Consider the following 27,421-nt stretch of genomic DNA (forward strand, 5'->3'; position numbering starts at 1 on the left):
CCCACAATTTTAATTATAAGCTACATATATTTCTACTAATGGAATTAGTTTGCTAACAGCAACAGGGATGAGTCAGTGAGTCAGTTGGGCTTGTGAATCATGATTCACGAGTCAGTAAAGTGATTCTCGAGTATTGAACGATTCGTTCACGAATCGAACATCACTACTGTGCATCCCCCAGGTGCGTGATTTTCTGTCAGACAGGTTTATCTCCTTGTTCCACTTTTCCCTCTTTCTATCGCTCTCTCTTTCTGCGTCTGTTGTATAAGGACACGCGGGGTTCATTTCCTCATTGATTGCTCCTTCAGCATTTCTGATCGTGGGAATCGGGCGTCAGTGCATTTTTGGGATGAACCAGGCGGTTTTGATCCGACTCTACAAAGTCACAGGTGTGCTTGCCATCCTTTATCCACTTAATTTGTTTAGTAAGTGTTTTAGTGGCTTGTTTGCGGCACTGTTTGCAGACTGCCCGATTCCTTATTTCCAGCTGTTGTGCAGAGGGCAGTTGTATTCCTTCAGGTGGATATAGCTTTCTTTCAATTCTGGGCTAAGCAGCATTTGCGCCATTTTGCCACCAACGGCAAATTACAAAACTAGGAGCTAAAGCTATTTTGTTATTTCTATGACTAGATGGCTGCCATGCAGAACTTCCATTCAGCGGTGAATGTTTAAGTGTATCGGCCCAGCCAGTGGAGGAAAACTGCTGCCTCCGTTTTTGCTCGTCCTTTGAGGATTTGCTCCAGTTGCCACAGAGTGCCGTATGGGCATCTTGTTTTGGAGTGTTTGCTCTATGATAAGTTGTTATAAGGACCATCACCGGCGCATTCACCCGTGGAGTGTATGCATTATGGTTTTATCGTGTCCTTTTAATCTTCTCATGATCCTCAGCCACTGAAGTCCAGCTCAGTATTTCTGTTTACCTAATTTATGGCACTACTACAGCAGGGGCGGAACTAAAGACATCCGATGGAGTGGCAAAGTCAAAGCCTTTTCTTTACAAATATGCAGGCTTTATATTTTCTAATATGAATTATTTATAGTTAAAATACAACTAATGCACTAAGTATACACATGTTTTATATAAATATAGTTTATAACTTATTTTGTTAATGGACACATAATTAAACTTTTCAATTACAGAAAACATGTGAATGGCCCTGCAGCATGTAGGAATGTAAAGATAAGCTGGTGGACTTGTTGGGCTTAAAATGGTTAACACTATGAAATGTATTCAGTTTTAGAATTTATATTTAATATAATCTGCGGTTAGCTTCGAAGTGTAAATGCTAGCATATGTTAAACAACTCTTCACCTTTCATCATAACCCCCCTCCCCTCACTGAACTGCTGTTCTCTCAGCTCAGCTCAGTCATGTGTTTGTTAGAGTGTGCAGAATGTGAGTGGGAAGACGAGCAGACACCAGCTGCTGTACTTTATCTCCTCCTTTTCTTCTCTCTCTCTTTAACCCATCGATCATCATTTTTTACAAAGCTAACCACGTGATGATGTGACTTCTGATTTCACTGTAATGTAAGAACTCACACAGGCACATTTTATGAATTACACTCTCAGGGGTGGACAACTCCAGGCCTCATGTTTTAGATGTGTACTTGATCCAACCCATCTGATTTAAATGGCTAAATGACCTCCTCCACATGTCCTGAACTTCTCCAGAGGCCTAACGAACTAATCATGTGATTTAGGTGTGTTGACCCAGAGTGAGATCTAAAACCTGCAGGACGCCGGCCTCCAAAGCCTGGAGTTGCCCACCCCTGCATCCCCAATAAACGGCTTACTCAGCAGAGAAGCAGCATAAAAAAAAAAACTTAGAGCCCAGAACTAATCATGAAACTTAACCCAAGTTAATGTCCAACTTTGGAATCTGTCCAGTCTGACTTATAAATATAGAAATCAGATCAAACCAAGAGAAGTCAAATGATTTTGTTTTAATCCGCTTTTATTTGTTCACTCAGCGCACACATTTATTTATAACATGAACACATAAAAATCTACTTTTTTCTCCTGGTGGACAAACTCTGTAACTGCATCACTGCTTCTGACCTTTGACCTCATGTGTTGATGACTCTTCACCTCTGTCTCCTCTTACAGGGAGAAGATGATCTGCAGGATCCTGCTGCTCATCATCCTCACCTCATGTGTCTCTGGTTAGTTTACAGCTTCACTTTATGAACTCCAAATAAAGCTCAACAACAGATTTGTTCCAGTTCTCAGTGTGTCTGCTCCTCTCTTTCCCTCTCTGTCTCCTCAACAGGATCATTTGTAGTCAATGTGACACAGACCTCCTATCAGGCAGAGGAGAACCACAACATCACACTGGAGTGGACGTTCACCACCAAACCTGACAGCTTCATCACTTCACTGAAGATCCGCTGCAGTCGTCCAGAACTCTCAGTCCTGTATCAGGTTCATGAAGGTGTTGAGGTGTCAGAGTCTCAGGATGCAAAGTTTTCAGGACGAGTCCAGAGTGACAAAGACGCCCTCAGAGAAGGACGAATCAGACTTCAACTGTCCGGACTCAGGACTGATGACTCGGGTCTGTACAGATGTGAAGTGAAGACAAATAGTGGCAGCAGCTTTCAAGATTGTAAACTCAGCGTCACTGGTAAGTTGATTGAGTAGAACTTTAAAAATGAGTGTCATATTTTAGTTGAACTTTAGGATAATAAACTTTGATGAATTGATTGAACTTTCAGGATAAAATAATATTTTCTGTCCTTCCAGCAGCTGCTGATGAGCCCAAACATCAAACTCCAACAATGAACCCACAGACAGAGAGTCGAGGAAGGATCGGCCTCTATGCTGCACTCATACTGACAGCAGCTGCTGCAGCTCTGCTCATCACACTGAGTTTAAAAGCAGAGAAAAGAAAATGTAAACATGTAAACAGTCACAGTCTGAGTAGTGTGGTCACCTCGACTTCTTCTTCTTCTGAGTCTCTTCCTGCTTCTTCATCAGAAGCTCCACCCATTAGCTTAATCTGACTGAGGACCTCACCTCCCTGAACTCTTAGAAGCTTACGTTAAAATGGAAGAAAACATTTCCCAAACTGTTAAAATTATTCAATAAGTCATCCAAAGCTTTCAGATTAAATTCATACATTTCCGGTTCCCTCTTATAGCATTCATATAGCAGAACTGATGACACTGGCAACATCCTGCAGGGTGTTGTTCAGTTTGCAGTATTGAACTTTTGTACCTTAACAGTATGGACTCGACTCAGGGAGAGGAATTGGGCAATGCAGTTTGATCGGTGGTCTGAGCCTGATGACTTTGTAGCATGGCCACTGCTGTTTCTCTGGCCTACGTTTAATCTGTGGGCTGTTGCTTTGCCTCGTTGTGTCCTCGTTGCTTTTTGACTTGTTTTCTTGTTTGATCCATCTGCAGAACTTAAAAGTTTTTTTTTTTTAATTTAATAAAGTATTCAGAATAAAAATTGTTAGTCTTATTCAGAGGAAGGCCTAAAGAGGAGGTGATTAGGGGGCCCTGGTGGTGGGTATTTATGTGTGCTGTGATTATTTATGAACCATGGTGTGTGCTTGGAACATCATCATTAGTCCCTTGCTCTTTTCCTCATTATTCCTGAGCACCTCATCCTGCCACACAGTCATAGTGGAGAACTTTCAAAGGGTTTATCCGTTAGTCCCTAATACTTCATTTGTAACTGGATCTGAATTTTCGCTGTTATATTATCAATTTACATTTTAACTAGTTAGGAATGAAGATGTGTCATTACAATGATACTCATTGTAGATTTCATTAGTGTCACAACAGTTAGGACCACATGGTTACAGGGTCATGTACTGCTGTTTTCAGTGTGAGTCACCTGTTAGTTAAAAAGTTACTGTTCAACTCCAGCTTTTAGGCAACAGTCAGTGAATAGATTGTTTATAAAAGGTTTATACACATATTCAATGACAGAAATGCAACATTTTAATAGACACGTTTAAAACACAAAACTGTAAATCGCCCTTTGATCAAAACAATAAAATCAGTCTCACATACTTCGAGTTGAGTTTTGGAGCTGATTCTATTTCTTGTTTTATACTTAGGTTATTCAACATTGTTGACTCACGTGAGAAAAATTCAGCTTTCTGTGTGATTTATTGCCTCATAATTTAAGACAGCTGAAAGCCAGAGCCAAGAGTTCTGCAAAATAGTGTTGGGTTCAGTCTGACTGAAATTATCCATTTACAGATAAGTGTTTAAAAACCTCTTCATACATCCATGAATGCATCCTTCACCATTGTGTCCTGATATGTCTGGGTAGATAAGAAAGCTGCTGTATTGTTGTTATATCAGTTTCTCGTTGGTTCATGCCGCATTCCTTCTAAATTGTTTTTTACTACCTGTTCAACAGGTAATAAAGCGAGAAGTGCTTTTGATTTAAGAGAAGCACTTTCACGATGTAAACAAATTTCTTTGAGTTTCTTCCTCATTCACAAGCAGATAAAAGAACTCCAAGAACTTACACAGTTTTCTCCATTGCTGACACAAGCAGCTGTCCATCCATCCATCCACTCTCCTCTGCTTATATCGTAGGGTAAGGCCTGTAAAACTGCTCACTCATTCACTCTTAAACTGGAACAAATCTGTTGTTGAGCTTTGGAGTTCATAAAGTGAAGCTGTAAACTAACCAGAGACACATGAGGTGAGGATGATGAGCAGCAGGATCCTGCAGATCATCTTCTCCTTGTGAGAGGAGACAGAGGTGAAGAGTCATCAACACATGAGGTCAAAGGTCAGTCAGTACAGCTAGAAGAAGGACAATCTACAGTCTGACTTCATTCACTCATTAAAATATCTAAAGACAAAATGAAAGACTGCAGAAATATCAAAGCAAAGTTGTATCCAGACAAACAATAGTATCATTATATTTAAGAATAATTACACTATTAATGTGTGTTTAAGACACTGATATGTTTTACAGTTTACAGTTCAAGAGTATTAATGCAGGAATCCACTAAGTGGAGTCAAAAATAAACTATTTAGTGCTGCTGGCTGTTTTTCACTGACATTCTGCAGCCATGAAGTAACAGTGTACTGTCACGTACCAACTGGCTATGCTCAGCTTTTTAAAGCTCTTCCTTAGTGTGATTGTCATCTTAAACAACCTGCTCATCGACATGCCTGAGGCGTTTATGATTCATACTGGTTGTACTCGTCCCAATAGCCCCTTGGGATATTCCAACAATCAAAGGCATGTGCTGCCTTTGATTTCCTTTCTTCTCTTAAAGAATTTACAACACTTTTATAATGCAGTTGTTACTAAAATAACTGAGAATAGATTTCACATTTATGAATGTATTTTTAACTGATATCATTAATAAAGGCCAGAGGTTCCCTACATCTTTTAAAAGACAAAGTCATTTTGTGCAAGAGTTTCCAGCAGGTCAACAGATTGCGCTGTTGACCTGCTGGAAAGCAGTGTAAGCAGTGTAAACTTGTGGAAACAGAAAGGAACTACATCGATATCTATTTTAATAACGGATTGGATTTATATAGTGCTTTTCAAGGCACCCAAAGCGCTTTACAATGCCACTATTCATTCACTCACTGGTGGAGGCAACCACGGTTGTAGCCACAGCTGCCCTGGGGCAGACTGACAGAAGCGAGGCTGCCATATCGCGTCATCGGCCCCTCTGGCCAACACCAGTAGGGTAAAGTGTCTTGCCCAAGGACACAACGACCAGGACAGAGAGCCCGGGGATCGAACCGGCGACCTTCCAGTTACAGATACGCTTCCCAACCCCCTGAGCCACGGTCGCCCCAGTGATGTAAGTAATGCATGTAAGTGTATGCTCCATCTTCGAAACACGGAAGGCATCTGGGATCTCCAGAAAAGTAGAACATTGTTTCCTGCACAGATAGTTTATTTCAATTGCCCGCATAACCCGTCGCTGACTATCGACACTGTGTTACCTGCCAGATGCATATCATAAACTTTGCAACCTCATCTGAGTAATGTATGTGTGAGAATATTTGCACGGCAGTCATCTTCCAGTCCATTATGATCTGTTCACTCAGTGGCACTAAGTGAAAGAATCAGCCTGTATCTACCTGTCCCACATCAGGAAGTGTTTAGTGAACATGTTTCCACACTAACACTGCATACTGTGTATAAAATGTTAGAGCTGACTTTAACTCTGTGGTTTAACAGCAGCTCTTTGAATAGCACTGAACACAAGCTGAAATGACTGTTTCCCTCTTAGCACTGAAAATCTAACACTTTGATTGTGCTGAGTTTGTCTCCTCTCAGCTTCTGTCTGCTTTCATGAAGGAAATGAATCAAGGAAATGCATCCTTTACCATTGTGTCCTGATATGTCTGGGTAGATAAGAAAGCTGCTGTATTGTTGTTATATCAGTTTCTCGTTGGTTCATGCCGCATTCCTTCTAAATTGTTTTTTACTACCTGTTCAACAGGTAATAAAGCGAGAAGTGCTTTTGATTTAAGAGAAGCACTTTCACGATGTAAACAAATTTCTTTGAGTTTCTTCCTCATTCACAAGCAGATAAAAGAACTCCAAGAACTTACACAGTTTTCTCCATTGCTGACCAGAGATGGGCAGTAACGCGTTACTTGTAACGCGTTACTGTAATCGGATTACTTTTTTCAAGTAACGAGTAATGTAAGGGATTACTATTGCAAAAACGGTAATTAGATTACCTTTACTTTCCCGTAGGAACGCTGCGTTACTGCGTTACTAAAACCGTGAACTTTTTGCGAGAATGTCTCATGACAATGACGCAAGCGAGTGCGACGGCTATGGTAGCTCGTGTGTCAACAATAGAAAACATGGAGCGAGGGATAGAGTACGATCGTGCAGCATTTAATACTTGGAAATACCGACATTATTTTGAATTTGACTCTTTAAAAAGCGACAAAAACATAAGCGTACGTTGTACACTCTGCATCGGAAGAAAACTTCTTTCTATGTCGAAAAATTCCACTTCCAACCTGAGCAAGCACCTAGCACGCTGCCACAAGAATGTTAAATTGACAGAAAACCCCCAGGATCCCCTCACTGACGTGACCGCTGTGGCTACCACATCTACTTCCACCGGGCAAACCTCAGATGGACCCACTCCTGCTAAACAGGTTAAACTAGACGTAAGAGCGACAGGACTTAGTGCCGCTGAACTGAAGAAGCTTGTCGCTGCCTATATCGTCGAGGACATGTTGCCGATTTCCACTGTTGACTCTGAATCATTCCGACGCATCGTAGAAAAAATACCAACTAAAAGTGGTGTCAAGCTGCCCCAGAGAAAGTCATTTGTAGGATACCTTGAGAGAGAATATGACAAAATGAACTCTAACTTGAAGGCTACACTCGAAGAGGCAGAGTTTGTTTCCACCACTGCTGACATCTGGACGGTAAATAATAAAAGTTTTATGGGTGTAACAGTTCACTGGATTAATTCCACATTACAACACAACAAGGCCGCTCTAGCATGCAAGAGAATTAGAGGCAGCCATACCTATGATGTAATTGGAGCAGAGATTGAAGAAATCCATTCATCATATGGACTACAAGGCAAAGTTATTGCCACTGTAACGGATAATGCATCCAATTTTGCCAAAGCATTCAGAGTATGTCAGCCCTGTCATTTGGAGTCTGAATCTGAAAATGAAGAAGGTGATGACGAGGAACCGACCTTTACTGATGTCATAGAAGCTCTTTCAGCTGCATCTGGTGATGCACAGTTCAGCCTCCCTCCACACTACAGATGTGCATCGCACACAATTAACTTGATTTCAACAAGCGATGTTGACAAACATCTAAATTCCTGTGCAGACACCAAGGCTGTATATAGGAGTAGCATTGCAAAATGTTCTGCTCTTTGGACTAAAGCAAGTCGATCAACATTAGCCTCTGAACAGGTGGAGGAAGTCAGTCGGAGGAAACTAATGGTACCGACATCCACAAGGTGGAATTCCCTGTATGAGGCCATTTCTAGAATCATCACAATTCCCTTGAATGAACTTAATCCCCTGTGTGTAAAACTGGGAATCAAGTGCCTTAATGAAAGGGAGTACCAGTTCTTGAAAGAGTACTGTACTGTGATGAAGCCCCTGACAGTGGCTCTGGACATCTTACAAGGGGATGAGTGCACCTACGGGGCTTTACTGCCAACACTCACAAGCCTGATGTCAAAGACCCTTGCCCTGAAAGATGACCTCTCTAGAATGACAGCCAGCCTTCCAGATGTCATTGTAAAGGTAAGATTATTATTAATTGCTTTGGGTGGATTTGTTAAATTTATTATACCATTCACAGTGGGTGGATGTTATACTTTGTTTTAAGCAGTGGGTACAATTATTAAAATGATAGAATAAAAGACCAAGTATTCACCCCTTGTTAAATATCAGGGACATTGATCATCATTAATCATGAATATTAATCATAATATCAACAAAAGCCTCAGCCAAAATTAAATCTCATACAGTATTGATAATAGAAAATATAGATGGTTTAGAGCTGTAAAGCCCACAAAATATTGACAATAGGTAATTATACAGTAAAATAATTTTATTCTTAGTTGCATCATATTGTATGTTACAGGCCATCAAGACTCGTTTTGATGCTGTTCTGGACAGCCAAGAAGGACTTCTCGCAGCGGCCACTTGTCCCAAGTTTAAACTTCGTTGGCTGAGAGATGAGCGTAGGAGAGAGTATGTGAAGGAGCTCCTGATAACAGAGTGTCGTAAAGCTGCTCCTGCAACTGAGAACACTAATGTGTCCCAAATCCCAGCCAGCCCAGCCGAAATGGACTTTTTTGAATTTCAGAATCAGCCCACAGAAAGCTTCTCAGCAGAAAAAGAAATAACTGACTTTTTAAGGTCAGGCTATGAGCTTGAGATTCTGAATCAGTTCCCAAATCTCAAAAAGATGTACATGAAATACAACAGTCCAACTCCATCCAGTGCACCAGTGGAACGGCTGTTCAGTTTAGGTGGATTGGTGCTTTCCCCAAAAAGGAACAGAATGTCTGATAGAAGGTTTGAGAAGCTTCTGCTGATGCGATATAACCACTGTTTCAGTCCAAAAGAAAACAATAAAACATAGGTCTTTTTCAGGGTTGCCACAAACTGAGACTGGATTAACAGCCTGAATGTAGCATGCAATAGCATTTTCTGTTTTTGTAATCTCAATATTATGCCTCTCTGCACTTTACCAACTGTTAAAAGATGTTTTTGTTAATTTTATTTATTTTATTTATTTATTTTTTGCTTTATTTATATGAAAAGATGTGTGTATACACAAAAATAATTTATGTTATATGCTGGAGTATGCAGAAATACAGTTTAAGCCTTTATTTTCTTAAAATATGGTGTAATGTGCAGAAATATGTTCAAATGTTAAACAAATTTATTAAAGTCAAAGACTGTTGAATTTAATTTAATTTTTGTTTGATGCACTGTTTATAAAGTTAAGATTAAAAGTAATAAACAATTTTTTAAAAAGACACTTTTCCATTTGATTCACTTTTATATGATGGATTATGCAGAAAAAATAGCATTGGCCCAAAAGGTCTATTGCTTTATCAAGCATTCAGGTAGTGTATCATGTTTTTTAAAAGTAACTAAGTAACTAAGTAATTAATTACTTTTGAAAACAAGTAATCAGTAAAGTAACGGGATTACTTTTTTTGAGAAGTAATCAGTAATCAGTAACTAATTACTTTTTTCAAGTAACTTGACCAACACTGTTGCTGACACAAGCAGCTGTCCATCCATCCATCCACTCTCCTCTGCTTATATCATAGGGTAAGGCCTGTAAAACTGCTCACTCATTCACTCTTAAACTGGAACAAATCTGTTGTTGAGCTTTGGAGTTCATAAAGTGAAGCTGTAAACTAACCAGAGACACATGAGGTGAGGATGATGAGCAGCAGGATCCTGCAGATCATCTTCTCCTTGTGAGAGGAGACAGAGGTGAAGAGTCATCAACACATGAGGTCAAAGGTCAGTCAGTACAGCTAGAAGAAGGACAATCTACAGTCTGACTTCATTCACTCATTAAAATATCTAAAGACAAAATGAAAGACTGCAGAAATATCAAAGCAAAGTTGTATCCAGACAAACAATAGTATCATTATATTTAAGAATAATTAGACTATTAATGTGTGTTTAAGACACTGATATGTTTTACAGTTTACAGTTCAAGAGTATTAATGCAGGAATCCACTAAGTGGAGTCAAAAATAAACTATTTAGTGCTGCTGGCTGTTTTTCACTGACATTCTGCAGCCATGAAGTAACAGTGTACTGTCACGTACCAACTGGCTATGCTCAGCTTTTTAAAGCTCTTCCTTAGTGTGATTGTCATCTTAAACAACCTGCTCATCGACATGCCTGAGGCGTTTATGATTCATACTGGTTGTACTCGTCCCAATAGCCCCTTGGGATATTCCAACAATCAAAGGCATGTGCTGCCTTTGATTTCCTTTCTTCTCTTAAAGAATTTACAACACTTTTATAATGCAGTTGTTATTAAAATAACTGCGAATAGATTTCACATTTATGAATGTATTTTTAACTGATATCATTAATAAAGGCCAGAGGTTCCCTACATCTTTTAAAAGACAAAGTCATTTTGTGCAAGAGTTTCCAGCAGGTCAACAGATTGCGCTGTTGACCTGCTGGAAAGCAGTGTAAGCAGTGTAAACTTGTGGAAACAGAAAGGAACTACATCGATATCTATTTTAATAATGGAAATCAACGGCTAAAAAAACATATGAACACCAGATAATAAAAAAGTGAATGGTTCAGTGTCATGTGTGCAGTAGTGAGACATTGAACTTAACTAAAACTATGCAGAGCCAAAGCGATGTGCTTAGTTGGAAATACATTTACTGCTCATTTAGAACAAATGACTGTCTCAGCAAACGAGGACACAATCACACAGCCCACTGTCTTTGTTAGATGCGCGCCTGTTTCAGCACAGTTCACAAACTCCCTCCAACACAACGTCCGGCCCACTGTGCGGCTCCACCAATGAGATCCGAGGGCCCGCGCAGTGGTATTAGCATACAGCCTGTATAAAAAGCGCTGCTCTCAGCCACGGAGCTCATTCGTTGCTGTAGAGTATTGAAGAGAGAAAATGCCTGAACCTGCCAAGTCGGCGCCCAAGAAGGGCTCCAAGAAAGCCGTGACCAAGACCGCCGGCAAGGGCGGCAAGAAGAAGAGAAAGACCAGGAAGGAGAGCTACGCCATCTACGTGTACAAGGTGCTGAAGCAGGTCCACCCCGACACCGGGATCTCCTCAAAGGCCATGAGCATCATGAACTCGTTTGTCAACGACATCTTCGAGCGCATCGCAGCCGAGGCATCTCGCCTGGCCCATTACAACAAACGCTCCACCATCACCTCCAGGGAGATCCAGACCGCAGTGCGCCTGCTCCTCCCCGGTGAGCTGGCCAAGCATGCAGTGTCTGAGGGCACCAAGGCTGTGACAAAGTACACGAGCTCCAAATAAACTGGCTATCAGACCTAAACACAACGGCTCTTTTCAGAGCCACACACTTTAAACTGACGAGCATACGTCCTATTATTCAACGTACAATTACTTTGTTGCCAACTACTGCACTTGAATCGCAGATGTTCGCCTGTGTGTCACTGCGTTGTCTCAATCCGCTGCAGTGACAGAGATGACCGAAATGGATTCCCGATTTTTTTTTTTTTTTTTTTTTTTTTTAAATTGTAGAGAGATAAACGCAGAGTTACAGCAACTTAGTATCTGACCGTTCAAGCATACTTTTTATTTTATTCCTGATATGTGAAGTTGTGTCTTTTTATTGCACTGTCTATATTGGTTAGGTCGTATAGGTCTAATAGATGACGCTTTATGAAGCTGTGAAGCTTTTCACCCCAGCACTGGTCTGGTCAAGGGCCTTCTTCACCACTAAGTTCAGGGTGTGAGCTATGCATATGGCATGTTTGAGTCGTAGTTCCCTTGCACAAGCCCTCATATTAGCAGCCCCATCTGTTACTAGGCATGTGACTTTGTCAGTAATTGCCCATTCTGTCATGAGTGAGCCTTTCACTTGTGTTTTCTTCAGTGTGTGCATTAGGAAAATACTGCACTCCTAAAACAACAGTATTTAATGTGCTGGACTCATCAACAAAATGGCAGGTGACTGAAAGATAGGCCTCTGTGTTGGAGGTCCATATATCTGATGTCAGACTCACAGCTGCTGCCTTCTCAATGCTGGCCTTAGCTTTCTCCTTCATCTTCTGGTACCTGGCCTCCACCATGACTTTCAGGGCCTAAAGGAAAGAAAAAAACATTTTGTTTAAAAGTACGACGTGGCTGTGAAGCAGTGTGTAGTGTAGCTACACACTTAGGCTTTGAGGTTCAGTCCTGCCTGTTCACATTTTATTCTGTAAAAACTAAATTTTCACTGCTGTTATGACCTTTTTAGTGGGGAGAACATAGCTAGGATTTAATGATTCAACAAATCTTTTAAATCCTTTGTCCTCCACAATGATAAATGGCTGGGAGTCCTCAATCACCATGCTAACCAGGTCTTCATCTATTTGAGATTGTTCTCCTGAGGAAAGACAATAAAAACAAAGCACAAATATAAATATCACACACGTAACTTATTGCACTTGTATAATATTGTTATATCATTTAGTAACATTACTGCATGCTAGTGATGGCCAAATGAAGCTTTCTGAAGCACTGACGCTTGTATTGAAAAACGGTTCATTACTCGAAGCTTTTCAACACAGTCCTCTCTGGTGACATTTGGTGGCCAAAAATATGAAGAGCAGCTTGAATCCACAAAATAAAACCAACCGCTTCATTATGATTGCACACTCTACAGAGTGGAATCCTGTCTGATATTGGGCCGCCGTTGTGTTGCTTTGAACGTGTATTTTTTGGTGGTTAAAAAAATGTGTTTTATTTGTTTAATAAATAGTTTTGATCAGTAAACTCTCCTTGTTTAAATATGCATCATGGTGTGGTCTGTCTTTGCTTGTGACTTCTTGATGTTGGTAAAATACAATAATTGAAAAATACCACGTTACATATAATATATACATATAATAATGTACAACACATTATGGAGTATGCTTCTGCTCTGAGGTCCTGCCTCCATGCACGTATGCATTTAATCGCCGGAGGGGTATATTTATAAATAATATTATATTAGGGAAATTTTCCCAGACATATTTTTGACCTGGGGGTAGAATTGATTGTGAAATGGAAAAGGAAAATGCTTATGAACTTGCAAATTAAAAACATGATGCATTGACGGTAACCCTTTTCCATTTTTATTTAAAAAGAGAATTTGTTCTAGTGTGCGATGGCGGAAACTGTTCCTTTTCGTGGAGATAATTTCTCCTGCCTTAAGGAAAATCCCTTCACATGGCACAGAGGAGGCTGGAGTGCACAGAAACTGGTAGAGATGCAGTTATACAGTCTACCTGGGCCCCACAAACTATCAGCTAAAGAGAATAAATACATTAAATTGCTGCACATTTGGCAGACTAACATTTTCAGATTAATTAAACAATAAAATATATATTTTTACAACATTACATGTAAAGAATCAAGTGGAAGTTTTTCTAAAGTTATTTAATGATATTTATATTATGGAAGCAGATGTTTGACATTTTACCTTTTTCCCGTTTTCAGATATAATAAACACGCACAAAACAAAATTTAAATTCAATTCAATTCAATTTTATTTATATAGCGCCAAATCACAACAAAAGTCGCCTCAAGGTGCTTCATAGATACAGAGAAAAACCCAACAATCATATGACCCCCTATGAGCAAGCACTTTGGCGACAGTGGGAAGGAAAAACTCCCTTTTAACAGGAAGAAACCTCCGGCAAACAACAAGAACACAAAGCTGGAAAACCCACCCGATTGACAAAAATCTACTCAAAATTCTCCCGCACAACAGAACCTCCTCTATTCCTCGCTGGCTCCAAATCTCTCAGTAGAATGATCAGTGGTTCGCTATCTGTCACCATCAAAACACTCCACAAATCCCGCGAATGATTCACCTGCTTATAAACCATTGAATCAGACACCGAAGCAGTCACACTCTAAATGAAGCTTCGGACGTCACTGATCACTTGACTTTGGCCAAACGAATCAAGCTTCGACACAGTGCTTCTGAAGCAGTGTGTTGATTTTTTTGACACATGCACCGGAGCTTCAGCTTCAAGCGGGCCATCACTACTGCATGCTATATTATCATTGCATTTGATGGCTCACCTGGTCTTGCTCCACAATTGGTGTTCCTATTCTCATGCAAAGCTCTGTAGTGCCTAAGCATGGATGATGTGTTGTTGTTATATCCCAGCTCCCTGGCACATAGCAAACACTTCACCTTGTACAAAAGTAAAGACAGCTTAACATAAATTGTATTGCACCATCAGTATTATGAAAATACATCTTCTGTAGAAATTTACATACCTTGTTGGGAGGAATAAGATCAAAATGTTCCCACACAGGGGAGGACATCCTCCTCTTCTTAGCTGGCTCCATTCTCTCCTGACTTTCTCTCATCACTCTCATAAACCTCCAAACTGTCTCCAAACTCTCACTAACCGCAACTCTCCATCAAACATCCACATTTTGAATGAAGTCTGAGGAGTTTATATCTCAGTCATAGCTCACGGCAAAGTTCGAACCACTTCCTGAAACAGTCACGTGGTACAGCCGGGCAGCGAGGCTTCAGACGTCATCATTTTCAGCTCCTCCCATGAATGAAGCAAGCCTTGTTATGCGCATCGCGGAAACGCCCCCTCCATTACTCGACAGAAGCTTCGAAGCCTCGATACAGAACGTCACATCACTACGTATATCTATTCGTTTTGTTGTAGTTTCTCCATATATGCAATTTTTGTGATCCTGTGTCTGTTATATGCAGCACTATGGTCTTACTTCACTGTGTACTGTACTGCACATGGTGGAAATGACAAACCCACCTGACTTGATGATGTGCACTTTAACTTTATAAACACACAACTAGACTAACTATAATACAAAAGGCTCATTTGTTGAACTATTATAGGGCAGAAAGTTGGCGACTAGATGCCAAAATTACGGTGGCCCCTAGAGACAAAGCACATACAAACTCCAAAACACTTGCAAATTCCAAAACACAACGGAAGTGCTCCAGGACGCTAGGGGCAGTGTTGGGCTTTTGTTACCTAGTAACTACACAAGCCAGGAAGTACCAATGACCAGATTTGGGGTCTGCAGCCTTACCTGCAGCATCACCTCATCCCCCATCACACTGAACACTGGTGCTCCACAGGGGTGTGTACTGAGCCCTCTCCTGTACTCACTCTACACCTACGACTGCACAGCCGCTAACAATTCCAACATCAAAGTCAAAAAGTCAAAGTCAAAGTCAACTTTATTTGTCAATTCTGCCTTGTGAAGTTTGCGGACGACACTACAGTGGTGGGTCTTATCACCAACGGCGATGAGACGGCTTACAGGGAGGAGGTCAGCGCCCTGACCCACTGGTGTCAAGACAACCATCTCACCCTCAACGTCGCAAAGACAAAGGAGTTGATAGTGGACTTCCGGAGGTGCAGAGAAGTACACACCCCCATCACCATCAACGGCGCTGCTGTGGAGAGAGTGAGCAGCTTCCAGTTCCTTGGAGTACATCTGGCTGAGGATCTTACGTGGTCAGTACACATAAACAAAACAGTGAAGAAGGCGCAGCAGCGCCTCTTCTTTCTCAGGAGACTGAAAAGATTCGGCATGAGCCCCCGCATCCTCAGGACCTTCTATCACTGTGCCATTGAGAGCATCCTCACTGGATGCATCACCACCTGGTATGGCAACAGCACCGCTTACAACCACAAAGCTCTCCAGCGAGTAGTGCGGTGCTCTGAACGGATAATTGGAGGTGAGCTTCCCTCCCTCCAAGACATCTACAGGAAGCGGTGCCTGAGGAAAGCGGGGAGGATCATCAAGGACTCCAGTCACCCCAGCCATAAACTGTTCAGACTGTTTCCATCAGGAAGGAGGTTCTGCAGCATCCGGTCCCGTACCAGCAGACTGAGAGACAGCTTCTTCCACCAGGCCATCAGACTGCTGAACACGTCATAGACACCTCAGCTTCACTACTGGAACTTTAACATTATGCACTACACACTGTACAGTAATGCCACTGTTCTGCACATGTCTCAACTCTGTATATTTTTATATATTTTATTTTATTGTTTACTCTATTTAATTTGTAAAAATGTGTATACACACACGTAGAAAAACATTTAGTATACACATCCAGAAATGCATATACTATTATATATTGTACATATATTTATTAGTTTCAGATGTAGCCATTCTTGTATTTTGCTTGTTTACATTATTGTATTTTGCACAACTCTGTTGCTTGTGAAGCTCGCACACAAGAATTTCACTCACATGTGCTGTACCAATGTACCTGCACATGTGATGTGACAATAAAAGTGATTTGATTTGATTTGATTAAAGGCCGCATTTTAAGGCCGATTACGTCACAGCGACACGACGAAGGCTGTCCCAATTCAAAGACTGCTCGAAATGCGGCCCTCAAATGCGTCCTTAATTTCCCTGAATTTTAAGGATGGGTTGGTGTAGCCTTCATAAGTACTGAATATTATGTCACTTATTTATGCGCAAATGTTTTTATAATGAAGAACATTAAAACATTACTGTTGGCCACATGTCGGGTAAGTTATGTGACATTAGCGATGTTTGTACTAACTTGGTTTTAAAGCCTTTACTTCAAAATATACGCCGTTCAATAGTTGACTTTAATCTTACAGAGATTGTGATGATTTTATGGATAATTAAAGTCAGTCATATATCCACAAACACAACAAGCTGAAAGTCAGTGATGCTGCTCGGTTTAAATATCACGGCACAAGCCGATGTTTTACCTGATGGGTAAAATGTTGCTGTTGAGGGGTTCCTGCTGCTCCTGCTGCTGATAGTACTGGAGGGCAGGGCTGTGTTGATCTGAGACTGTAGACATTAAAAAGTCCATAGAGATGGTAGCTGATTAAACAAGTGTCATGAGATAGTAACAAAATGCAAAGATTGGTGACAGCGCTTGGAACCATAAAGCAACAAAAAACTGTGAGAAATAAATTAGGCTCTGCCTGTGAATCACTCTTTGCTTCTCTTCTTAATATAAATATAAATATGAAATAATGTCATTATGATGATTCCATTTGTTTCACTATCCACTCTGTGCAGGGGCAAAGCTTATTACATGTTTAAACTGTAGAGATACAATAATTTTACTGCTGTAAAATCCAAATTTTGTCTTATTTAAAATATAAATCTAATATAATCTGCTTCTTAATGTATGTTCTTTAAAATACAGCGTGTGTTTTTTTTTTAAAATATTATAATAATGCATAATTATGTGGACATGCATATTAGATCATTTTTTAGTGAAATATAATCCCTCCAGAAAGGCAGGAAAAGCCCGGAAACTTGCTTTAAAACTAAATATGTTCCCTAAAACGGTGACAGAGCTACAGACCCATGACAGCCTTACACAGGTAGCCAGCAGCTATGACCAGCACTACCTGTGCAGTTAATAAAAGGACAGGTAATGTTTGTCGCGCTGTTGCACACACAGCACGCTCGTTTGTTTCAGTTCGTCAGTTGCAACAAGACAGCTTACCAACGTGTACGTAATAAGCTAATACTCCTGGGTGCTACACACTACAGTGTACGCTTTACACCTACTTACTGGTTTTGTCGCATCAGTCTGTGTCTCTGAGTTAACTTGTGTTTCTCTATGGAAGAAATATAGTATCATCAGAATTCAAGTATTTTTAGACATTGAATTTATGACACTGAATTTTTATCCTCCAAATTTCCCTGCAAAAATATTCACCTGCAAAAATTCATCTGCAAAAATTCACCTGAAAAAAATTCACCTGCAAAAATTGCAAGCCAAAGCCTTTTATTTAGCAAAACTGTGATTAATAGTTAAATATTATTGTTATTAATATATTATTAAAATATATTATTGTTGAGGGGCACAGACAGGACTCTGCACACACACATAAAAAATAAATAAATAAATAATTCTTTTTTTAAAAGTTGCCTCAACAAAAGGGCACTTTGGGCACCCATCAGGAAAGGTGCTCAAGCCCCTGCCCCTTTGATACCTGATTTATATGGAATATGGCTGAAGTAAACTAAAGTCTAAATTTCTTAGTCAGTCATTTGTTTAATGGTAATTTGACATTATATAATTTACATATAAAACTATGGATTGTAATTTTGAATGTGTTGTGCTGCCCAACATCCAGGCCAAGAAGAATGAGAAAGCTGAATAAAATCCAGCCACTTTCCTCAACCAACTAACGGCTCTTGTAAGAGCCACTCACCTCTGAGAGTACACTTGGTTAAAGTAATGAAACTAAATCTTTAATCCATAGGTGTCAAACTCATGTTCACACTAGAACTGAAGTGGGACAGCCCTGTTAGTCTATCAGTATGTGCAACACATTTAGTTGTTTTAGTACATGAATAAAAATCTGACTGACTTGAATTGTAAAGTTATTACCCAGACTTTTCTTTTTTATAAACTTAATGTAAAAACAGAAATCTGTGTAGTAAGAACATAAACATTGTCTCATTGTTTGTTCCTTAAAGTACTTGCACTAAAACTTAAAAAAAGACAGCTGAGTAGATTGAAGAGGTTCAGACTTATAATTGTAAATCACTACAAACTCTCATTTAGGTCTAAGATTCATTTAGACCGACAGCAAACCACAGCTGTGAGCTACATGCAAACACACTTTGTGTGTGGTGTATTTTCTGTAATTCTGATCCACTCCTTCAAAGGAGCTTTTTTTTTTTTTTTTTTTTTACCTGGAAGCACGTCAATGTAGACAATCTGGCAAAACTTCTTGTTTGCGATGTGGGTCGTTTCATCACAGATCATTTACAGTTGCCTTTGATACTTATGTTTTAGTAGCCAGATTTTATGCACTTGAAATGCAACATGTCTGTTTAAACTGCAAACAATCTTGCTTGTATGAAGGTTATGTCAGGATTTTGAGAGTTGAAGATGATATTTCAGGCACACATCAGGAAGAGGTTTAAGAGGCTTCATTGGGGGTGGAGTGGCACTGGTTGTCTCCATCGCAGTTTACTGTACACAAGTAAATACACTTGTAGATTTCGAAAAACACTGACATGACATTGTGGGTGCGATTTGTTGTGAGCCTCCATTCGGTTAGATTTGATTTGTCATTAACAAAAGACAACATTTCCACATTTAGAGAAGAGAGGAGTGGGCGGAGCCACTGAGCTTCGAGTCGTCCAGCGAGCCTCGCACCGTCTGTTTCCTTTTACGTCCGCTGAGCACACATAATAAGACGGCTCCGTGGGATTGAACTTCATTCGACTTTGTTTGTTCAAAGAAGAAACTGTAACCATGAGTGGACGGGGCAAGGGTGGCAAAGGACTCGGCAAGGGAGGCGCCAAGCGTCACCGTAAAGTTCTCCGTGATAACATCCAGGGTATCACCAAACCCGCTATCCGTCGTCTGGCTCGCCGTGGCGGAGTGAAGCGTATCTCCGGCCTCATCTACGAGGAGACTCGTGGTGTGCTCAAGGTGTTCCTGGAGAACGTCATCCGTGATGCCGTCACCTACACTGAGCACGCCAAGAGGAAGACTGTGACCGCCATGGATGTGGTGTACGCTCTGAAGAGGCAGGGCCGCACTCTGTACGGCTTTGGCGGTTAAACTCATTCGCCCTAATCCATCAAACGGCTCTTTTAAGAGCCACCCACTTTCACTTTGAGAGTTTTGTTCCCTTATGACCGACTGACATTGCCTACATATTGTAACTGACTGGGTTACAAGTCCGTTGACTGTTGTGTTATCAGTGTATTGTGTTCAGAATTGCCAATTACTTACGGCATAGTTGGACCACATCCGCAGCATGGTGATTTACCGAGTGTCCTTGAATGTGCAGTAGTCGAGAGGCCGGTTAGCCTGTCAATCACATCAGCTACCAATGACAAAGTCTGGAGGAGAGCAGGTGTGTGGTTGGCTGACAGTGTTCGGGGGCGGGGATTTGAGTGGTTTGTGTGTGGCGGAAGACAGAAGAGTGTTGGGGGTTGTGCTGTTGCTGTAGAGGGCACTTTCCCCGTTGTGTTGGCGTTGGCTACGGCCCACATTAGCCCGTGTTACTATTCTGAATAAACACCGGTAACCGGAACGCTGATCGTCTGTCGAGGGACGCTACAATATTATATTGACTCTCCGTTTTGCTATAAGATTCAGCTGTAATGCGTGCTTTTCTTCACAACGTTACAATAACTGTCATGACCACAAACTGAACTTCACAGGTTACAGGCCTATTCAATACCACTGTTTATTAATACTCACTGAACAGTCATAGACCAAACAAAAGAAAAATAATAAATTTCACTTATTCATCAGTTTATTTGTAAATGTCTTCCTGCCATAAATCTGCTTGAAACAGAAGTGCTTGCTTAGTAGATTCTTTTTTTTTTTTTTAATTAATTTATTTTTTTTAGGTAACTAACCCACCTTTGATCTAGTAAAAGGTGGACATGAGTGGCTGAAACCCAATGAAGCTTCTTAAACCTCTTCCTGATGTGTGCCTGAAATATCATCTTCACCAATCATATCAATATAACAGTTTTGATGTGATCTCACTCTCACAATCCTGACATAACCTTCATACAAGCAACATTGTCTAACATATGTTTTAGTACGCAGATTTTATGCACTTGAAATGCAACATGTCTGTTTAAACTGCAAACAAAGTATCAAAGGCAACTGTAAATGATCTGTGATGAAACGACCCACATCGCAAACAAGAAGTTTTGCCAGGTTGTCTACATTTAGTTGACGTGCGTCCAGGTATAAATAATAATAATAATTTAAAAAAAGCTCCTTTGAAGGAGTGGATCAGAATTACAGAAAATACACCACACCACTAGTGTTTGCATGTAGCTCACAGCTGTGGTTCGCTTTCGGTCTAAATGAATCTTAGACCTAAATGAGAGTTTGTAGTGATTTACAATTATAAGTCTGAACCTCTTTAATCTGTTCAGCTGTCTTGTTTTTAAGTTTTAATGCAAGTACTTTAAGGAACAAACAATGAGACAATGTTTATGCTTCTGACAGCATAAACTCTGACAGCACTGAGCAGCTCCTTTAGTGGCAGGCTGCAGCACCCACGATGTGGGACAGAGAGATTACTCAGGTCTTTCCTCCCCACTGCTGTCAGACTCTACAACAAAGACTTGCAGCTGATCAAACACACACATCCACACAAGTGCAATAAGACTGCTATATGTGCAATTCTTTTTTTCTGACAAAGTTGTACTTTTCTATTTTCTTACTCAGTTGTATATAGCATTTGTATTCTATTGCATACCAGTGTTTTCTAATTTCTGCTACATAACTTTGCACTTTTGCTGTAACGAAACAAATTTCCCACCTGTGGGACTAATCAAGGTCATCTCATCTTATGCACTTACGACACAGATCTCTGGTTTCAAAGCAAGTTTTTAAAAAGAAAAGTCTGGGTAATAACTTCACAGATTTCAGATTTTTATTCATGTACTAAAACAACTAAATGTGTTGCACATACTGATAGACTAACAGGGCTGTCCCACTTCAGTTCTAGTGTGAACATGAGTTTGACACCTATGGATTAAAGATTTAGTGTCATTACTTTAACCAAGTGTACTCTCAGAGGTGAGTGGCTCTTACAAGAGCCGTTAGTCGGTTGAGGAAAGTGGCTGGATTTTATTCAGCTTTCTCATTCTTCTTGGCCTGGATGTTGTCGGCCCAGCAGCTTGTTCAGCTCTTCGTCGTTGTGGACGGCCAGCTGCAGGTGGTGGGGGATGATCCTGACAAGGGCTTAGATTTGGTTTTGGCATTGGTGGGGATGGATGATTCAACCTCCAAACCCTGCCCTGCTTTTGTCTTTGTTTCTTGATTATTATTATTTATTTTATTATTTTTTAAAAAGAGGAGAAATATACTTGCCTACATGTGCTATTCTTCATGCTTTTAAACCATTTAAAATTACAATTCATAGTTTTATATGTGAATTACTTAATGTTAAATGACCATTAAACAAATGACTGAGTAAGTATTTTAGACTTTTGTTTACTTCAGCCATATTCCATATCAATCAGGTATCATACCAAAAAAAAGGAAGCTTCAAATACAGTCATGATAATAAAAGAATATGACTTTAAGGACTTAACAACATTAGTTCAGTTATAGTGCACCAACATCTCTTATATGCATTAACACTAAGGGAACACTGAATGACCTGGTGGTTTTTGTCCATCTAAGATGACCACAAAGTAAAAGATCTCTCGGCAAAATGATGCAACATTTTAGGCACTATTGCCCCGATCAAATCAGTGAGCTGGGATGTTTTATTCTCAACATGAACTACTGTTACAGCAAAAGACATGGACTACATGCCCCACACAACAACTCAATGTCCACTATGTGAAGGGGCCACACACATGCCTGCTCCTCTCGTTAACTGAGATAAACTGCTGGCATATTTGTTTTACATCTATGAACAGAATCAACTTTTTGGAGATTTACTTTCCTGGATGACTGAGAATGCATGAAGACGTAAACAGGTCCGTGAAAGGCCCAGCCAATGACATTGGCCATAGTGAGGCAATTGTGAAAATAAAGTCAGTGAATTCCACGTTGATGCAAAGTGTAATTTCTGGTATAGAAACAGCATTAAGATTCAAGTGAGCATAAAACTTGTGTTATAAAAAAAATACTAATAAAAAGAATAAAGGAGCGAGCTCTTGGTGTGAGTGAGGTGGCTCTGAAAAGAGCCGTTGTTTGTAGGAGAGCGTGCAGCTTAAGCTCTCTCTCCGCGGATGCGGCGAGCCAGCTGGATGTCTTTGGGCATGATGGTGACCCTTTTGGCGTGGATGGCGCACAGGTTGGTGTCCTCGAAGAGTCCGACCAGATAAGCCTCGCTGGCCTCCTGCAGAGCCATGACAGCAGAGCTCTGGAAGCGCAGGTCGGTCTTGAAGTCCTGAGCGATCTCGCGGACCAGACGCTGGAAGGGCAGCTTGCGGATCAGCAGCTCGGTGGATTTCTGGTAACGGCGGATCTCGCGCAGAGCCACGGTACCAGGCCTATAACGGTGGGGCTTCTTGACGCCTCCGGTGGCCGGGGCGCTCTTACGAGCGGCCTTGGTGGCCAGCTGCTTCCTGGGGGCTTTGCCGCCAGTAGACTTGCGAGCAGTCTGCTTGGTTCGTGCCATTCTTCCTCACTTTTCTTTTCTTGTGATACGAGCAGAAAATGTAGCGAACAGAGGAGACTCGCTGCTCTTAAAGTGTGTGACTGGCTGTGACGCGGTGCCGCTCCGGCTCGTGATTGGTGACGTGCTCCACGTGGAGCATCGCCCCGCCTCGGTGTGTGCTGCTCATTGGAGAAAAGTGCATTGATGTTGCGCGCTGCCGCAAGCCTCTCTGCGATTGGTGCGTGACGAAGCTGCGCGCGCTCTGCGGAAATATAAGCGAGGCTTTGAGCTGATCGGACCACATTTTCTCTCAGTCTCGATACTACGAAGAAAAGAACCTGTCAAAATGAGTGGGCGCGGAAAGACCGGAGGCAAAGCCAGAGCTAAGGCCAAGACCCGCTCCTCCCGTGCCGGGCTTCAGTTCCCCGTGGGTCGTGTCCACAGGCTGCTGCGCAAAGGCAACTATGCCGAGCGTGTGGGAGCCGGTGCCCCTGTTTACCTGGCAGCTGTGCTCGAGTACCTGACCGCTGAGATCCTGGAGCTGGCTGGCAACGCAGCCCGCGACAACAAGAAGACTCGTATCATCCCACGTCACCTGCAGCTGGCTGTGCGCAACGACGAGGAGCTCAACAAGCTCCTGGGGGGAGTCACCATCGCTCAGGGTGGTGTGCTGCCCAACATCCAGGCTGTACTGCTGCCCAAGAAGACCGAGAAGCCCGCCAAGGCCAAGTAAACGCAAAGCGCTCGGCTTCACCAACAACAAAGGCTCTTTTAAGAGCCACACACTTCTCTCTGAGCAAACATCCTTCTTGCTGTTATGGTGTTTGTAACAAGTTGTGTACTGGGAAATGTAGATTATGCATCTTGATTTACTTTGAAATGTACATTTATTCATGTCATCTTACATAGTCAGGGACTGAAATCCACCTTCAAATAAAAACTACTTTCATTAACTCCAAAGCTCTGTGTGTTTTTGTCAATGAAACTTACTTTAGGTCTTGATATAAAGCTAAAGCAAAAAGCTCTGTCTCCTGCGTTGTGGTGTGGGGTCATATTCACCTCATTGCTCATCTTACTAATTAAGAGTAAATGCTGTTAAAATGTTCTGTGTGGATTTCATGATGTAGATGACTGATTTATAAGTTACATAATTTCATGAATATATATAGTTTGCGTTGAAATGTCTTTATTTGAAATGTACATGTGTAAGGTGAGAGCTAGTGTCTCATGAGAATACCCTTAACGAGAGCACACGAGACCTTTCATGAGCAGATGTCTCTCATGAAGCGATTTAAGCTAAAGGTTCACTAAAAGAAAGGGCAATACAAGGACTTAAGGACCTCTTTTCTGGACAAGCAGCCAACGAGGTATTTGTCATTTGAGAAATGTTTTTTTTTATTTGTGTTTGGACTTAATATGTGTACTGTAAAGTTGCTAATTGGTTTGTACTGTTCGCTCGTGACCAGTTCTCACGGCGTATCGGCGTACTGGTGATGGTGAAGCTGAGGAGAGAAGGCCCAAGTAATAAACGCCCGTTTCAAAGAACCGATCTGTGTCTGTGTTGTCGTGAAGAGAGCTACAAAGAGTAAATTGGATGTCACTAATTATTAGCTTCATAACTGACTGTGGACACTCATCATGGTTCGCTTTATAATTAAAACAGTTTCTAAGCTCATGGAAACAGACAACACGCAGTTCAAACCTTGTTAAACACAATAGGAAAATATAACAACGTGAGGTGGAGAGGGACAGGTGGACTTGTTTGGTACAGAGGGAGGAAAATGTGCAGCTGTTTGCGACGTGTTCAGCACTGCTGCTGAATTTGGGACATTTTGTCAAGTCACTTACATCTACGCTTAGGTTTTTGTGTCTATTGTGAGTAGAATAAAACTATTACAATAGAGTTTGCTTGGATAATAGGGGGCAGCTGGTGATCAGAAGAACAGGAAATGATTCCTAAGTGTGGCTTTTGTTAGAATGTCTTTGTCAACCCCTGTTTTAAGGACAATAGTGGATTTGTGTTCTCAAAGCATTTCATGCGACCTTAAAGCTCCCAAGAATGACATTAAGTTGCTGAACCCTGACCTCTGACGTGCCAAATCAGTTGGTTCAGCTATAAACTTTGGTGTGTAACTGTATAGTATGAAAAATGCATTGACAGTGGGGGTCTGCCTGTTATAAAGTGAGTGAAATCTGCCTCAGCCAAGAACAAGAAGCCACAGTTACTAGTCTGGTTAGAGGACAGCCCCCCCAGACTGAACAATAGAATTAGTGGAAAACTACTGTGGAGGGGGACACAGGGCAGCCCCGGACTCTTCTTCAGCTGGGATATCCAAAGAATGGGTGAGGTCAAGAAGTAAACCTCAAGGCTATATTTTAAAATAACGGATTTTCCTGCACCCTTAATGCGACAGAATTCCATTAGTTCAAATGTACATGAATCAAAATGGTTATAAAATGAGTAATGAAATTAATACATGGTAAAATAAATAGCTGTATGAGTTCAGCTTGGAATTATGTGTCCTTGAAATGACCGAATGTCAGTTCAACTGGCCTAGATTTAGCGAGGTAAGGTTGTAGATTAGAGCATTTTGCCTGGATAATATTATATTATTAGTTATCATTAAAATATACAGTACAACAGCCAGTGTAGGCTTTCAAAAAACAAAAGTAGAAGTGACACATATCTCATATCTATCTAGATAGATATATCTATATATATAATAACAACATGCATCTATAAATGTAATATTTTCAGTCACAATTGATGTTTTTTTAATAAAATACTTTAAAAATGTAGGTGAAACTTTTAAAGGTGTATTTCTTGCATGATAGTGTCTCATAGAAAAATGGCAGGTGTCTGTACTATGAAGGTGTGATTGTAAATGTTGAGTTGTTAATATTTGTATTCTTGTAGTTGTAGACTTGCTTAGACAGCACTAATGTGCACCATGATAGTAATCCAAGTTGTAATTGTAATGAGGACAAATGAGGGGGAAAAAAAGTGTTTTAATAACATGGACGTTATTGTGAATGACAGAGTGGTGAGTGAGTGAGAGGAAGGAGCTCTTGTGTGTTGCTGTGGTGGCTCTGAGAAGAGCCGTTGTTGAGTGTGAGAGTGGTGTCAGCTCACTTCTTCTTGGCTGCTGTGGCCGCCTTCTTGACTTTGGGCTTGGCGGCCTTCTTGGCGGGGGATTTCTTTGGTGCGGGAGCCTTCTTGAGCACCTTCTTGGGGCTCTTTGCCACCTTCTTGGGGCTTTTGGGCGCTTTCTTGGCCGCCGCTGCGGGCTTCTTGGCCTTCTTGGGAGACTTCTTAGCGGCTGCGGGCTTCTTAGCTGCTGCTGCTGCCTTCTTGGGCGACTTCTTGGCAGCTGCTGCTGCCGGTTTCTTGGCTTTGGCCGCGGCGGGCTTCTTGGCTTTAGGAGCGGCTTTCTTCGCGGGCTTCTTAGCTTTGCTCTCAGTAACCTTCTTGTTCATCTTGAAGGATCCGGAGGCCCCGGTGCCCTTGGTCTGCACCAGAGTGCCCTTCGCTACCAGGCTCTTGATGGCGGTCTTGACGCGGGCCTTGTTCTTGTCCACATCGTAGCCTCCGGCAGCCAGAGCCTTCTTGAGCGCGGCTGCGGACACGCCGCTGCGCTCCTTGGAAGCGGCCACGGTTTTCACAATCAGCTCGCCCACGCTGGGGCCGACCTTCTTGGGCTTAGAAGCCGTCGTCTTCTTCTTCTTGGCCGCCTTGGCCGGGACGACAGCAGGTGCGGGAGCTTCCTCGGACATTTTCCTCTTTCGCGTCTGATCGAGATTCACGGTACAGTGATGGCAAGTCGGAAGCGCCACGCTGCACTTAAACGCATCATGAGAACCGTTGAGAGTGAAGGCAGCGCGCGCAGCTCTCGCGCGTGCCTCGCAATGCTTCATTTTGTGTTTCGTGTCTCGGGATCAAAGAGCTTAAAGTGAGTGTGTGAGCAGCACTGCAGGTCGACAGTGGAGCCGTCCACAGCGGGCTTGTGTCTCCTCGTACAGGCCTCGTGTCGGACTCTCGTGCTCTCTGCTCTCGGTTCGTGGAGCTCCCAAAGCTCAGTGACTCGGTGCGGAGCTCAGCGCTGCTCGGCGGCTTCTTGGGACTCTT

General features: G+C 41.6%; 6 protein-coding genes across 10 annotated transcripts; 4 read left to right on the forward strand and 2 right to left on the reverse strand.

Moving 5' to 3' along the window:
• Positions 1–214: 214 nt before the first annotated feature.
• Positions 215–4,026, forward strand: LOC308401488 (uncharacterized protein). The gene is made up of 4 exons (XM_080889706.1): positions 215–389; positions 2,109–2,164; positions 2,272–2,622; positions 2,742–4,026. The coding sequence occupies exons 2-4, from the start codon at positions 2,116–2,118 to the stop codon at positions 2,999–3,001; spliced, it is 660 nt and encodes a 219-aa protein (XP_080745832.1). The 5' UTR covers positions 215–389; positions 2,109–2,115; the 3' UTR covers positions 3,002–4,026.
• Positions 4,027–11,076: 7,050 nt separating this feature from the next.
• LOC308401769 (histone H2B 1/2) lies at positions 11,077–11,684 on the forward strand. Its single transcript, XM_080890163.1, has one exon. The coding sequence runs from the start codon at positions 11,123–11,125 to the stop codon at positions 11,495–11,497; it is 375 nt and encodes a 124-aa protein (XP_080746289.1). The 5' UTR covers positions 11,077–11,122; the 3' UTR covers positions 11,498–11,684.
• Positions 11,685–11,903: 219 nt separating this feature from the next.
• LOC308401376 (uncharacterized protein) lies at positions 11,904–27,340 on the reverse strand. 5 transcript variants are annotated; one of them, XR_013972553.1, is made up of 4 exons: positions 26,429–27,340; positions 16,930–17,014; positions 12,436–12,572; positions 11,904–12,288 (listed from the first exon to the last, which is right to left on the reverse strand). XR_013972553.1 is itself a non-coding variant. In XM_080889575.1 (3 exons), exons 1-3 carry the CDS (start codon positions 27,208–27,210, stop codon positions 12,555–12,557), a joined length of 885 nt encoding a protein of 294 aa, XP_080745701.1. In that variant the 5' UTR covers positions 27,211–27,340; the 3' UTR covers positions 11,904–12,554. The 5 variants fall into 5 exon arrangements, 2 of the variants coding, with proteins under 2 accessions (XP_080745701.1, XP_080745700.1); XR_013972554.1 differs by lacking the exons at positions 16,930–17,014; positions 26,429–27,340 and adding exons at positions 14,258–14,372; positions 14,459–15,654 and having other exon boundaries at positions 11,904–12,572; XM_080889575.1 differs by having other exon boundaries at positions 11,904–12,572.
• LOC308401775 (histone H4) lies at positions 18,888–20,002 on the forward strand. The gene has a single exon (XM_080890178.1). It carries the CDS (start codon positions 19,455–19,457, stop codon positions 19,764–19,766), a length of 312 nt encoding a protein of 103 aa, XP_080746304.1. The 5' UTR covers positions 18,888–19,454; the 3' UTR covers positions 19,767–20,002.
• Positions 22,335–23,382, reverse strand: LOC308401722 (histone H3.2). Its single transcript, XM_080890073.1, has one exon. It carries the CDS (start codon positions 23,314–23,316, stop codon positions 22,906–22,908), a length of 411 nt encoding a protein of 136 aa, XP_080746199.1. The 5' UTR covers positions 23,317–23,382; the 3' UTR covers positions 22,335–22,905.
• On the forward strand, positions 23,604–24,248 carry LOC308401746 (histone H2A-like). Its single transcript, XM_080890126.1, has one exon. The coding sequence runs from the start codon at positions 23,642–23,644 to the stop codon at positions 24,026–24,028; it is 387 nt and encodes a 128-aa protein (XP_080746252.1). The 5' UTR covers positions 23,604–23,641; the 3' UTR covers positions 24,029–24,248.
• Positions 27,341–27,421: the final 81 nt, after the last annotated feature.

The sequence above is a fragment of the Rhamphochromis sp. 'chilingali' genome (assembly GCF_963969265.1).
Source record: "Rhamphochromis sp. 'chilingali' genome assembly, chromosome: 1".
In the NCBI taxonomy this organism is placed as follows: domain Eukaryota; kingdom Metazoa; phylum Chordata; class Actinopteri; order Cichliformes; family Cichlidae; genus Rhamphochromis; species Rhamphochromis sp. 'chilingali'.

Coding starts and splice junctions, on each gene's coding strand:
- LOC308401775 (XM_080890178.1), top strand. CDS start 19,455: ATGAGTGGACGGGGCAAGGGTGGCAAAGGACTCGGCAAGGGAGGCGCC.
- LOC308401769 (XM_080890163.1), top strand. CDS start 11,123: ATGCCTGAACCTGCCAAGTCGGCGCCCAAGAAGGGCTCCAAGAAAGCC.
- LOC308401488 (XM_080889706.1), top strand. CDS start 2,116: ATGATCTGCAGGATCCTGCTGCTCATCATCCTCACCTCATGTGTCTCT. Junction 2,165..2,271: donor CCTCACCTCATGTGTCTCTG/GTTAGTTTACAG, acceptor TCTCCTCAACAG/GATCATTTGTAGTCAATGTG. Junction 2,623..2,741: donor TTGTAAACTCAGCGTCACTG/GTAAGTTGATTG, acceptor CTGTCCTTCCAG/CAGCTGCTGATGAGCCCAAA.
- LOC308401376 (XM_080889574.1), bottom strand. CDS start 27,210: ATGAAGCATTGCGAGGCACGCGCGAGAGCTGCGCGCGCTGCCTTCACT. Junction 17,015..26,428: donor GCCACAGCAGCCAAGAAGAA/GTGAGCTGACAC, acceptor TAATGTCTACAG/TCTCAGATCAACACAGCCCT. Junction 16,100..16,929: donor AGCAACATTTTACCCATCAG/GTAAAACATCGG, acceptor TGACGTGTTCAG/CAGTCTGATGGCCTGGTGGA.
- LOC308401722 (XM_080890073.1), bottom strand. CDS start 23,316: ATGGCACGAACCAAGCAGACTGCTCGCAAGTCTACTGGCGGCAAAGCC.
- LOC308401746 (XM_080890126.1), top strand. CDS start 23,642: ATGAGTGGGCGCGGAAAGACCGGAGGCAAAGCCAGAGCTAAGGCCAAG.